Genomic DNA, 14050 nt, shown 5'->3' with positions numbered 1-14050 from the left:
CTGGCTCCAGAAAGTTAAACAGATTTGTAAATTACTTCTATTAAAAAATCTTAATCCTTTCAATAATTATCAGCTGCTAAAGTTGAGTTGTTGTTTTCTGTCTGGCAACAGTGCTCTCTGCTGACATCTCTGCTTGTCTCGGGAACTGCACAGAGTAGAAGAGGTTTTCTATGGGGATTTGCTTCTAAACTGGGCGGTTCACGAGAAACGTGTCATCAGAGAGCCCTTAGACAGAAAAGAACAACTCAACTTCAGCAGCTCAAAAGTACTGAAAGGATTAAGATTTTTTTAATAGAAGTAATTTACAAATCTGTTCACTTTCTGGAGCCAGTTGATATATATAAAAAAAAGGTTTTTTTCCTGGATAACCCCCTTTAAACAACACAATGTAACTCCAAGTCAATGACACTTCTGTGAAATCCCACTGTCCACTCAGGAAGAACACTGATTGCATATAATTTCCACCTGTTGTCTGTTCCATGTGAAATTGATTGTCAATTAGAATGACACCCCCAATAAAGGAGTGGTTCTGCAGGTGGTGACCACAGACCACTTCTCAGTTCCTATGCTTCCTGGCTGATGTTTTGGTGACTTTTGAATGCTGGCGGTGCTTTCACTCTAGTGGTAGCATGAGACTAAGTCTACAACCCACACAAGTGGCTCAGGTAGTGCAGCTCATCCAGGATGGCACATGAATGCAAGCTGTGGCAAGAAGGTTTGCTGTGTCTGTCAGCGTAGTGTCCAGAGCATGGAGGCGCTACAAGGAGACAGGCCAGTACATCAGGAGACGTGGAAAAGGCCATAGGAGGGCAACAACTCAGCAGCAGGACCGCTACCTCCCCCTTTGTGCAAGGAGGAGAAGGAGGAGCACTGCCAGAGCCCTACAAAATGACCTCCAGCAGGCCACTAATGTGCATGTGTCCACTCAAATGGTCTGAAACAGACTCCATGAGGGTGGCATGAGGGCCCGACGTCCACAGGTGGGGGTTGTGCTTACAGCCCAACACCGTGCAGGACGTTTGGCATTTGCCAAATTCACCACTGGTGCCCTGTGCTCTTCACAGATGAAAGCAGGTTCACACTGAGCACATGTGACAGACGTGACAGAGCCTGGAGATGCCGTGGAGAACGTTCTGCTGCCATCAACATCCTCCAACATGATCGGTTTGGCAGTGGGTCAGTAATGGTGTGGGGTGGCATTTCTTTGGGAGGCCGCACAGCCCTCCATGTGCTTGCCAGAGGTAGCCTGACTGCCATTAGGTACCGGGATGAGATCCTCAGACCCCTTGTGAGACCATATGCTGGTGCGGTTGGCCCTGGTTTCCTCCTAATACAAGACAATGCTAGACCTCATGTGGCTGGAGTGTGTCAGCAGTTCCTACAAGAGGAAGGCATTGATGCTATGGACTGGCCGCCCGTTCCCCTGAATCCGATTGAGCACATCTGGGACGTCTCGCTCCATCCACCACAGACTGTCCAGGAGTTGGCGGATGCTTTAGTCCAGGTCTGGGAGGACATCCCTCAGGAGACCATCCTCAACCTCATCAGGAGCATGCCCAGGCGTTGTAGGGAGGTCATACGGGCACGTGGAGGCCACACACACTACTGAGCCTCATTGTGACTTGTAATTAAGGACATTACATAAACATGGATCAGCCTGTAGTGTGGTTTTCCACTGTGATTTTGAGTGTGACTCCATATCCAGACCTCCATGGGTTGATACATTTGATTTCCATTGATAATTTGTGTGTGATTTTGTTGTCAGCGCATTCAACTATGTAAAGATTAAAGTATTTCATACGATTAGTTCATTCAGATCTAGGATGTGATCTTAGTGTTCCCTTAATTTTTTTGAGCAGTGTATATTATATACACATACACACACACACACACACACTATATATTATATTATACACACACACAAACAACCTAAAATGCAAAAAAAAAAAAAAAATGTCACATACACATAATATATATATATATATATATATATATATATATATATATATATAACACAAAGATCTGAACAGTGGAATAAATAAGCAGCTACTTTGGCGCCGTCCTTTCCCCATCAATGTGTAATATTCCCTGGGGGGTCTTTGCTGTAAGCGATAAACAGCTGAGCGGCAAATAGGATTCCCTTACTGTAATTCTGGGCCCCGGTTGGTGACGTGTGCCCCTTCCCCCTATAAATCTCATCCCATCAAATTTATTGCAGCTTGTAGCCATAACAAAGGCCGTTCTGCAGACTGCAAGGGGAGTAGTCTACATTTGGGGTGCATTCCGACCTGGCGTATACGCAAAATTTGCGGCAGCAACGGGAAACACGCTGCCTATTCCTTGCTCACTATATATTTCCGGTGGCAGCCCTATGCGTGTAGTGAGTTTTGGAGGCAGGGCCATGTGTCAGCATGACTGTGACGCCTGGCTCCGCCTCCAAAACTCACTACATGCATAGGGCTGCTGCCGGAAAGCCCTGTGTGTATAGTTAGCAAAGAATACGCAGTGTATTTCCAGTTGCTTCCGCAAATTTTGCACAGCGTGTAATACGCTGCGTATATGCCAGGTGGGAACACACCCTTAAGGGGGGATTCCAAATTCTTTCTGAACACAGATAGTGCACGTCGCTATACGTGTTTAATGTTTTATGTCTCAGTGAAGAGGAAGGAAACAGGCCCATGCAAAAATGGGCACAGGTGGCGAGTGCTCCCCCCAGACTTGTCTGCCAATAAAAAATACACAAGACACTTACAGTCGGTTTTTTGTTGCCTGCTCATTGGAGCTGAATTGCTTCCCGCCCGCCAGGCGCACTTCCGGTTTTTGGTAGGTGGTCTCGAAGTTTCTCATCACGTCTGTTTTTTGCATCCTTAGTAGGCGAGAGGAGACACAAGTGAAAAGGGTTTATACATGGGCCCTGAGGAAGGGACATATCGTACCCTTAGTGAGAGGAAACAATGGAAGGGAGTTATACATGGGCCCTCAGGGGAGGGACATATCACATCCTTAGTAGGCAAAAGGAGATACAAATTAATAAGGTTTATACATGGGACCTCGGGTAGGGACATATCGTACCCTTAGCGAGAGGAAACAAGGGAATGGCATTATACATGGGTGCTTGGGGTAGGGACATATCACATCCTTAGTAGGCGAGAGGAAACAAGGGAATGGGACAATACATGGGTGCTTGGGGGAGGGACATATCACATCCTTAGTAGACGAGAGCAAACACGGGAATGGGATTTTACATGGGTCCTCGGGGGAGGGACATATCACATCCTTAGGCGAAAGGAGACAATGGAAGGGCATTATACATCGGCGTTTGGGGGAGGGACATATGACATCCTTAGTAGGCGATAGGAAACCCAAGGGAATGGGATTATACATGGGTCCTCGGGGGAGGAACATATCACATCCTTAGTAGGCGAGAGGAGACACGAGCAAAGGGGGGGGGGGGTATACATGGGCCCTTGGGGGAGAATTATATTACATCCTTTGCAAGATGAGTCACCAGCAGATCCCTACCCAGAACCCTCCAGGGGATGGACATGATCAGGCCATAGGGGGATGGGATTAAAAAATTATAAATAAAAAAAGAGGAAACCAGTGAGTGGGGTTTAATATAATTTTTTTGGTTTAAGGGCAGGGTCACATGTCACATTTTCCTACATATTTTCTGCAGCAGATTTTGCCACCAATTGACTTCAATTGATAGGAAAATATAGAGTAGCAAAAAACGGCACATGTGACCCAACCCTTAACCCCTTAAGGACCCAGCCCAAATATACCTTAAGGACCCGGCCATTTTTTGAACATCTGACCACTGTCACTTCAAGCAATAATAACTCTGGGATGCTTTTATCTTTCATTCTGATTCCGAGATAGTTTTTTCGTGACATATTCTACTTTATGTTAGTGGTAAAATTTTGTCGATACTTGCATCATTTCTTAGTGAAAAATTCCAAAATCTGATGAAAAAATTGAAAATTTAGCATTTTTTTAACTTTGAAGCTCACTGCTTGTAAGGAAAATGGATATTCTAAATAAATTATACATTGATTCACATATACAATATGTCTACTTTATGTTTGCATCATAAAATTTACATGTTTTTACTTTTGGAAGACATCAGAGGGCTTCAAAGTTCAGCAGCAATTTTCCAATTTTTCACAAAATTTTCAAAATCGGAATTTTTCAGGGACCAGTTAAGTTTTGAAGTGGATTTGAAAGGCCTTCATATTAGAAATACCCCACAAATGACCCCATTAAAAAAACTGCACCCCTCAAAGTATTCAAAATGACATTCAGTCAGCGTTTTAACCCTTTAGGTGTTTCACAGGAATAGCAGCAAATTGAAGGAGAAAATTCAAAATCTTCATTTTTTACACTCGCATGTTCTTGTAGACCCAGTTTTTGAATTTTTACAAGGGGTAATAGATGAAAAATCCCCCCAAAATTTGTAACCCAATTCCTCTCGAGTAAGGAAATACCTCATATGTGTATGTCAAGTGTTCGGCGGGTGCACTAGAGGGCTCAGAAGGGAAGGACCGACAATAGGATTTTGGAGAGGGAATTTTGCTGAAATGGTTTTTGGGGGGCATGTCACATTTAGGAAGCCCCTATGGTGCCAGAACAGCAGAAAACCCCAACATGGCATACCATTTTGGAAACTAGACCCCTCAAGGCACGTAACAAGGGGTCCAGTGAGCCTCAACACCCCACAGGTGTTTGACGACTTTTCGTTAAAGTCGGATGTGTAAATGAAAAAAAAATAATTTTCACTAAAGTGCAGTTTTTCCCCCAAATTTACCATTTTTACAAAGGGTAATGGGAGAAAATGCCTCCCCAAATTTGTAACTCCATCTCTTCTGAGTAAGGAAATACCACATGTTAGGACATAAAATGCTTTGCGGGCGAAGTACAATGCTCAGAAGAGAAGGAGTCACATTTGGCTTTTTGAAAGCAACTTTTGCTGAAATGGTTTTTTGGGGGCATGTCGCATTTAGGAAGCCTCTGTGGTGCCAGAACGGCAAAAAATACCCACATGGCATACTATTTTGGAAACTACACCCCTCAAGGAACGTAACAAGGGGTCCGCTGAGCCTTAACACCCCACAGAAATTTGACGACTTTTCGTTAAAGTTGGATGTGTAAATGAATTTTTTTTTTTTTTTAACTAAAATGCAGTTTTTCCCCTAAATTTTACATTTTTACAAGGGGTAATAGGAGAAAATTACCCCCAAAATGTGTAACCCCATTTCTTCTGAGTATGGAAATACCCCATGTTAGGACGTAAAATGCTCTGCTGGCGAACTACAATGCTCAGAAGAGGAGGAGCGCCATTGAGCTTTTGGAAAGAGAATTAGTTTGGAATGGTAGTCAGGGGCCATGTGCGTTTACAAAGCTCCCCGTGGTGCCAGAACAGTGGAACCCCCCCACATGTGACCCTATTTTGAAAAACTACACCCCTCACAGAATTTAATAAGGGGTGCAGTGAGTATGTACACCCCACAGATCTTTGGAACAGTGGGCTGTGCAAATGAAAAATTTTATTTTTCATTTTTACGGACCACTGTTCCAAAAATCTGTCAGACACCTGTGGGGCGTAAACTCTCAATGTACCCCTTATTACATTACGTGAGGGGTGTAGTTTCCAAAATGGGGTCACATGTGTCGGGGGTCCATTGTTCTGGCACTATGGGGGCTTTGTAAACACATGTGGCCTTCAATTCCGGACAAATTTTCTCTACAAAATCCCAATAGCGCTCCTTCTCTTCTGAGCATTGTAGTTCACCCCAGAGCACTTTAAATTCACATATGGGGTATGTTCTTACTCAGAAGAGATGGGTTTACAAATTTGGGGGGGCTTTTTTCCTATTTCCCGATGTGAAAATGAAAAATTTAGGGTAACACCAGCATTTTAGTGAAAAAATATAATTTTTTTCATTTTCCCATCCAACTTTAATGAAAATTCGTCAAACACCTGTGGGGTGTTCAGGCTCACTATACCCCTTGTCACGTTCGGTGAGGGGTGTAGTTTCCAAAATGGGGTCACATGTGGGTATTTTTTTTTTTTTTTGCGTTTGTCAGAACCGCTGTAAAATCAGCCACCCCTGTGAAAATCACCAATTTAGGCCTCAAATGTACTTGGTGCGCTCTCACTCCTGAGCCTTGTTGTGTGCCCGCAGAGCATTTTTCGCCCACATATGGGGTATTTCCGTACTCAGGAGAAATTGCGTTACAAATTTTGGGGGTCTTTTTTTTTTCCTTTTACCGCTTGTGGAAATAAAAAGTATGGGGCAACACCAGCATGTTAGTGTAAAATTTTTTCTTTTTTTACACTAACAGGCTGGTGTAGCCCCCAACTTTTCCTTTTCACAAGCGGTAAAAGGAAAAAAAGCCCCCAAAATTTGTAGTGTAATTTCTCTCGAGTACGGAGATACCCCATATGTGGCCCTAAACTGTTTCCTTGAAATACGACAGGGCTCCGAAGTAAGAGAGCACCCTGCGCATTTGAGGACTAAATTAGGGATTGCATAGGAGTGGACATAGGGGTATTCTACGCCATTGATTCCCAAACAGGGTGCCTCCAGCTGTTGCTAAACTCCCAACATGCCTGGACAGTCAGTGGCTGTCCAGAAATGCTGGGAGTTGTTGTTTTGCAACAGCTGGAGGCTCCGTTTTGGAAACCATGCCGTACAAGACGTTTTAAATTGTTTATTGGGGGGGGGGGACAGTGTAAGGGGTGTATATGTAGTGTTTTACCCTTTATTAGGTGCTAGTGTAGTGTAGTGTTTTTAGGGTACATTCACACTGGCGGGTTACGGTGAATTTCCCGCTAGGAGTTTGCACTGTGGCAAAAAATTTGCCGCAGCCCAAACTTGAAGCAGGAAATTTACTGTAAACCCGTCTATGTGAATGTACCCTGTACGTTCACATGGGGGGGGGGCAAACCTCCAGCTGTTTCAAAACTACAACTCCCAGCAGCATGTACTGACAGACCATGCATGCTGGGAATTGTAGTTTTGCAACAGCTGGAGGCACACTGGTTGGAAAACCTTCAGTTAGGTTCTGTTACCTAACTCAATATTTTCCAACCAGTGTGTCTCCAGCTGTTGCAAAACTACAACTCCCAGCATTTACTAATCACCGAAGGGCATGCTGGGAGATGTAGTTATGCAACAGCTGGAAGTACCCAACTACAACTCCCAGCATGCCAAGACAGCTGTTTGCTTTCTGGGCATGCTGGGAATTGCAGTTTTGCAACATCTGGAGAGCTACAGTTTTTAGACCACTGCACAGTGATCTCCAAACTGTGGACCTCCAGATGTTGCAAAACTACAACTCCCAGCATGTCCAGACAACAAACAGCTATGTGGGCATGCTAGGAGTTGTAGTTTTGCAACATCTGGAGGGATATAGTTTAGAGACCACTGTATAGTGGTCTCAAACTGCAGCCCTCCAGCTGTTGCAAAACTACATATTCCAGCATGCCCAAACAGCTGTCTGGGCATGCTGGGAGTTGTAGTTTTGCAACATCTGGAGGGCTACAGTTAGAGACCACGGTCTCAGACTGTAGCCCTCCAGATCTACTCACCGGCTTCCGTAGGATCCCGGCAGCCGTCCTCTTCAGACGCACGTGACGCCGCCCGCCGATCAACGTCGCCGCAGTCGGACGGGTAAGTGGACGTCGGCGCCCGGTCCCCTTCGGTTCCCCGTTCTGCCCCGCCTATTGTGGGTGGGCAGGACGGGGAAAACGAAAGTTAACCCCCCGCCCCCGGTCTGCTATTGGTCGTCGCCTCTGACGATCAATAGCAGACCAATAGCAGGGATAGGAGGGGTGGCAACCCTGCCACCTCACTCCTATGCCTACAGGGGGATCGTGGGTGTCTTAGACAACCGCGATCCCCTTCTATTCCGGGTCACCGGGTCACAATAGACCCGTATGACCCGGAATCGGCGCAAATCGCAAGTGTGAATTCACTTGCAATTTGCGCCGATCGCCGACGTGGGGGGGTCTAATGACCCCCCTGGGCATTTGTACGGGGTGCCTGCTGATTGATATCAGCAGTCACCCCGGCCCTGTCCCCGCCCGGCGGGGACCGAAATTCCCACGGGCGTATGGATACGCCCTGGGTCCTTAAGTACCAGGACGTCAAGGCGTATCCATACGCCCTAGGTCCTTAAGTGGTTAAAAAAAGATTTAGTGCTTATAACATTTATTCTGATAACTTATACTATGGCCCAGATATTACACATGTACAAACATTTTTACTTCTGCTCCAACCCCCAAATATTAGTTGTATGTCGATTTTGTGGATTTATTCGCTGGTTTGGTGCTACGTGTGAACACGGCCTTATTGTTATTTTCATGACCCCGGCTGCAGACAGTAATGGAGATACTTACAAGTGCGCAGGTTGAATTGTAGGGTTCAGCGTGAACTTCGCCGTGGATTTGAAGGCCGGATTTGCAAAATTTAACTTCAGTGCTTTGCGTTTACCTGAAGGACGATAGAGACGAATTAACCACAGAAAACTGGTTTCTTGGCACCCAATAACCAATGTAGACAAAGTGAAGCGCCATGACAGGGAGAGCAAAACAATAAAATGATAAAATAAAGAAGAAAAATTTAGAAATTCCACCTGTTCCCAATATTAACATATAGGGCACCACCGTGCTGAGCGGATTTATACCCCCACCTGACCCTGAGCTCTCACCCTGAGCACAACAGGGATCAGGCACAGATGTCACATGGTCTATGGTAATCCACTGCACCGAGGCCCCTTCCCGCACATTTTTCATTCCCTAAGTGAGTCACCTCAGCCCTGGCAACAGCATACATTATTGATCAGGAGCGGGTGCAGCTGCCATAGCAGGACACTCACAGAGGAGTGAAGGGCACCAGACACAGCCCTGGACGTCAGAGGAAATACAGAACAACCTGAAGAGTCGTCTACTAAGAATGATGAAAATATATAAATATGAATAGTCACTCTGTAGAGATGAGCTATTGGCCCCTGATGGGTTCTCTACATGTAAGACAAGTATGTCACTGAACAGGTCGGGGTTACTATTCCTAGCCCCTGATGGGTTCTCTACATGCAAGACAAGTATGTCACTGAACAGGACAGGGTTACTATTCCCGGGCCCTAATGGGCTCCTCTACATGTAAGACAAGTATGTCACTGAACAGGTTGGGTTACTATTCCCGGCCCCTGATGGGCTCCTCTACATGTAAGACAAGTAAGTCACTGAACAGGTCGGGGTTACTATTCCCGGGCCCTAATGGGCTCCTCTACATGTAAGACAAGTATGTAACTGAACAGGTCGGGGTTACTATTCCCGGGCCCTAATGGGCTCCTCTACATGTAAGACAAGTATGTAACTGAACAGGTCGGGGTTACTATTCCCGACTCCAGAACTGCTGAGCATGAAAAGTCTATAAAGGACAACAAAAACGAGTAGGGGGGGATATACATCCCTATAGGTCAGAGGTCACCTGTTGGGATTTAATTGCCCAGTCTTTATGTTCTCCAAGAGATTAGCCAACAGTAGAGTAATCAGTCAGCGGCCTACCCCTCGTCACAACACATGAACGATCACGTCTGGTGAGATCAGGCGAGAAGGCCTGTAGCTGCCTCTATGTGATCAGTCACAATCAGGATCAATAAAAGGTGATTGACTCCCAATAAGGCCTGTAGGGTGATCACATATAGATCCCATACTGTACATCCCCCCTCACTGATCAGTACTGTATATAGATCCCATACTGTACATCCCCCTCACTGATCAGTACTGTATATAGATCCCATACTGTACATCTCCCCCCCCCCCCTCACTGATGAGTACTGTTTATAGATCCCATACTGTACATCCCCCTCACTGATCAGTACTGTATATAGATCCCATACTGTACATCCCCCTCACTGATCGGTACTGTTTATAGATCCCATACTGTACATCCCCCCTCACTGATCAGTACTGTATCATCACATAGATCTCATACTGTACATCATGATCGGACTAACACCCCAGATAAATAATATCATCTGATGATCACGTTGAGAATGATTAAAATTATATATAAAAAATATATATAAAAAAGCAGCAATCCACAGAATAGAGAATTTATACATTTCTAAATTCTCTGTTCATTATAAAAAAAATTTAAGAGGATACAGACAACCCCCGAATACAGACACCCACCCCCGAATACATACACCCCCGCATACAGACACCCCTGAATACATACAGACACCTATGAATACAGACACCCCCCAAATACATATATACACCCACCCCCAAATACATAGACACCCACCCTGAATACTAAGACCCACCACCAGATTAGTGATCAGGATTGCCGCTTTTGCAAAAAAATTATAATATGTGAGATGTTACCATAAAAACACCAGTATGTCAAATGTGTTCCCTGTAACCAGGAAACCTCCCAATGCTCTCCAGCTGTAGAATCTAAGCATGCTAGTAGTTGTAGTTCAACAGGTAAAGTGCATTGGCTTTGTTCCATACCAAGACGTCTCTACTGATTCTCCAAGATTCTTTGCACAATATTTCATCTTTATCAGGCGACCAGGAGGGAGCGGTCTGACATACCGGCATCTTATGGCGAACGTCTCCTTAAAGTGAACCCGTCCCCATTGTGCTCTGACATTATTATTTTTTTTGTCTGTGTCACCTCTTACCCACATGAACCCTTCCCCAATATCAATTAGATGATCAATTTATGATTATGTTACTAGAAAAAATTATTATATATAACTATAGAAACAAAAAACCTAATAACTTAAGATATATCAAAATGCATAAAAACAAACAAAATAAAGAAAAGTTGTAAAATAGAACATAACTAAAAGATAAAGTATATAAAAAACGAAAACTATATAAACTGTACATAAAAAAATAAATCAATTAATGTAATTTAGGAAGCCTAAATGGTGGATCCCGTGTGTTCACTTTAAGGAGCTGTAAGTGGAGCGACAGTGGATACATTCCCAATACCAAGATGGAGGTGACAGGAACCACAAGGCCAGAGATAGGGATCACAATGACGTCTTACTTTGTGCATTGTCACAGAAGTTTATCTGAAGGCCTAAAGTAAAAAACACAAATTCTGGTTCATTTTCTGCAAAAACATCAGAGACCAAAGATATGAAGATGGAATAATCACATGAGGGGGAACAAATACAAGGGCGGACATTGGAGGAGCCATTTCGCTTATGTGTCGGACAGCGTGATATACTGTTTATATCGCCTATGTGCCGGACCATGTGATATACTGTTTATATTGCTTATGTGCCGGACCGTGTGATATACTGTTTATATTGCCCTTATGTCAGCCGTGTGATATACTATTTATCTCGCTGTTACGCCGAGCGCTCCGGGTCCCCGCTCCTCCCCGGAGCGTTCTCCTGTTCGCAGCGCCCCGGTCAGACCCGCTGACCGGGTGCGCTGCGATAATGTTCCCAGCCGGGATGCGATTCGCGATGCGCATCCCGACCCGCTTACCAGACTCGCTCCCCATCTGTGCTGCCCGGCCCCGCTCCCTAGGGCGCGCGCGCCGGGTCTTTGCGATTTAAAGGGCCGGTGCGCCACTGATTGGCGCATGGGTTTTAATTAGTGTCTTCACCTGTGCACTTCCCTATATTACCTCACTTCCCCTGCACTTCCTTGCCGGATCTTGTTGCCATTGTGCCAGTGAAAGCGTTCCTTGTGTGTTCCTAGCCTGTGTTCCAGACCTCGTTGCCCCTGACTACGATCCTTGCTGCCTGCCCTGACCTTCTGCTACGTCCGACCCTGCTCTTGTCTAATCCCTTGTACGGCGCATATCTCAGCAGTCAGAGCGGTTGAGCCATTGCCGGTGGATACGACCTGGTTGCTACCGCCGCAAGTCCATCCCGCTTTGCGGCGGGCTCTGGTGAAAACCAGTAGCAACTTAGAACCGGTCCACCGACACGGTCCACGCCAATCCCTCTCTGACACAGAGGATCCACCTCCAGCCTGCCGAATCCTGACACTCGCTCTTATGCCGGCCATGTGATATACTGTTTATATCGCTGTTATGTCGGCCGTGTTATATACTGTTTCTATTACTTATATGCCGGCCATGTGATATACTGTTTCTATTACTTATATGCCGGCCATGTGATATACTGTTTCTATTACTTATATGCCGGCCATGTGATATACTGTTCATATTACTCTTATGTCGACCGTGTGATCTACTTCTACCTGTTACCTGGAAAATGTTACAGTTTTACAGCACAGCTCTCTCCAAACACAAGTCAGACTATATTACAGCAGAACTCCTATTCCAGTTCTGCAGGCCTACAGACACCATGTGACTGAAAGTGATCTACTACATTACCCACAAGTCCCTGCACTTGGAAAAAAAACCCGGAGGGAAAATTCTAGAGAGGTGAGAACACAAATACAGGTCTGAAAGAGTCGTGTGCGAACAGTCTGATCAACAGGTAATAAATGGACCCCGATCGGCTCTACAACCTGTAATAAATTGACCTCTATGGGCTCTACAGCCTGTAATGAATGGCCCCCCGATGGGCTCTACAGCCTGTAATAAATTGACCTCTATGGGCTCTACAGCCTGTAATGAATGGCCCCCCGATGGGCTCTACAGCCTGTAATGAATGGCCCCCCGATGGGCTCTACAACCTGTAATGAATGGCCCCCGATGGGCTCTACAACCTGTAATGAATGGCCCCCGATGGGCTCTACAACCTGTAATGAATGGCCCCCGATGGGCTCTACAACCTGTAATGAATGGCCCCCGATGGGCTCTACAACCTGTAATGAATGGCCCCCGATGGGCTCTACAACCTGTAATGAATGGCCCCCGATGGGCTCTACAACCTGTAATGAATGGCCCCCGATGGGCTCTACAACCTGTAATGAATGGCCCCCGATGGGCTCTACAACCTGTAATGAATGGCCCCCGATGGGCTCTACAACCTGTAATGAATGGCCCCCGATGGGCTCTACAACCTGTAATGAATGGCCCCCGATGGGCTCTACAACCTGTAATGAATGGCCCCCGATGGGCTCTACAACCTGCAATGAATGGCCCCCGATGGGCTCTACAACCTGCAATGAATGGCCCCCGATGGGCTCTACAACCTGCAATAAATGGCCCCCTATGGGCTCTACAACCTGTAATAAATGGACCCCGATGGGCTTTACAACTTGCAATGAATGGACCTCGATGGGCTCTACAACCTGTAATGAATGGACCACGAATGGGAATGGACCCCGATGGGCTCTACAACCTGTCTTTGGGTGGGGTCGGCTGATGCCAGGCAGTGTGACCAGTCACCACAGCTCAGTCTGGCATCACATCTGTCCAACCAGATCACAATACCAAGATCTCTGAAGGAAGATCCAGACTAGGATCTAGAGGGGTCCTCGCGAACACCAGAAAGGACTCAGTCTAATCATCTTCAACCGGACCAGGAGCCCATTGGTCTGATTATGGGTCTACATGAGGTGACCCGACAGGTGTCCCCAGATCCGAGGCATGCTAGGGCTTGTGGCTGTAATACACCCATGTGAAGCCATCCTAAATGTGAACCTTCTGTGCACTGAGCCTCAATGTATGGTCCAGAATTCTCTGTGCTGGGACATCACGTAGCTCCCACCTGCAAACCACGCTACACCCAAATATATTGACTCCTATGTCACAATGTAAAGGAGTGCACAGTGCTTCAGCCCACTATGTGCCCATGAAGGGTGGTGGGGCTGGTGCCAGGTCTATAGGGCCCCAGGAGCAGGTGTCCTTTTCTTCTCTAGGCCATAAAACATCAGAGGAGAAACCAAGGATGTTAGTTGGCACTATATGACAATAGTTAGGCATCAAGATACAGATTGGTACTATGATGAAGCATCAGGACATGGGCTGGCACTATATGAGGGTAGAAAGCATCAGGATATGGGCTGGCACTATATGAGGGTAGAAAGCATCAGGATATGGGCTGGCACTATATGAGGGTAGAAAGCATCAGGATATGGGCTGGCACTATA

At 45.9% G+C, this 14050-nt stretch overlaps 3 protein-coding genes across 4 annotated transcripts in view; 1 reads left to right on the top strand and 2 right to left on the bottom strand.

The window, feature by feature from the left end:
• TMEM220 (transmembrane protein 220) overlaps nt 1-14050 on the top strand; it is a 108687-nt gene that overhangs the window by 17114 nt on the left and 77523 nt on the right. The gene's annotated exons all lie outside the window — the stretch shown is intronic.
• MAP2K4 (mitogen-activated protein kinase kinase 4) overlaps nt 1-14050 on the bottom strand; it is a 31127-nt gene that overhangs the window by 14810 nt on the left and 2267 nt on the right. Inside the window, exons 2-4 of one of the 2 annotated variants that reach the window (XM_056549489.1) lie at nt 11076-11108; nt 8405-8498; nt 2753-2866 (exon numbers count right to left, since the gene is read on the bottom strand). In XM_056549489.1, the coding sequence (XP_056405464.1) occupies nt 2753-2866; nt 8405-8498; nt 11076-11108 (241 nt within the window). The remainder of the gene's footprint in view (nt 1-2752; nt 2867-8404; nt 8499-11075; nt 11109-14050) is intronic. The other variant, XM_056549490.1, reaches the window with a different exon arrangement.
• ADPRM (ADP-ribose/CDP-alcohol diphosphatase, manganese dependent) overlaps nt 8420-14050 on the bottom strand; it is a 62717-nt gene continuing 57086 nt past the window's right edge. The window contains exon 5 of the mRNA XM_056549502.1: nt 8420-8498. The gene's annotated coding sequence lies outside the window, so the exon portion shown is untranslated. The remainder of the gene's footprint in view (nt 8499-14050) is intronic.

The sequence above is a fragment of the Hyla sarda genome, chromosome 13, assembly GCF_029499605.1.
Source record: "Hyla sarda isolate aHylSar1 chromosome 13, aHylSar1.hap1, whole genome shotgun sequence".
Taxonomy (NCBI): Eukaryota; Metazoa; Chordata; class Amphibia; order Anura; family Hylidae; genus Hyla; species Hyla sarda.
Note: the sequence above shows the minus strand (reverse complement) of the source record. Positions and strands in the feature narration are given on the sequence as shown.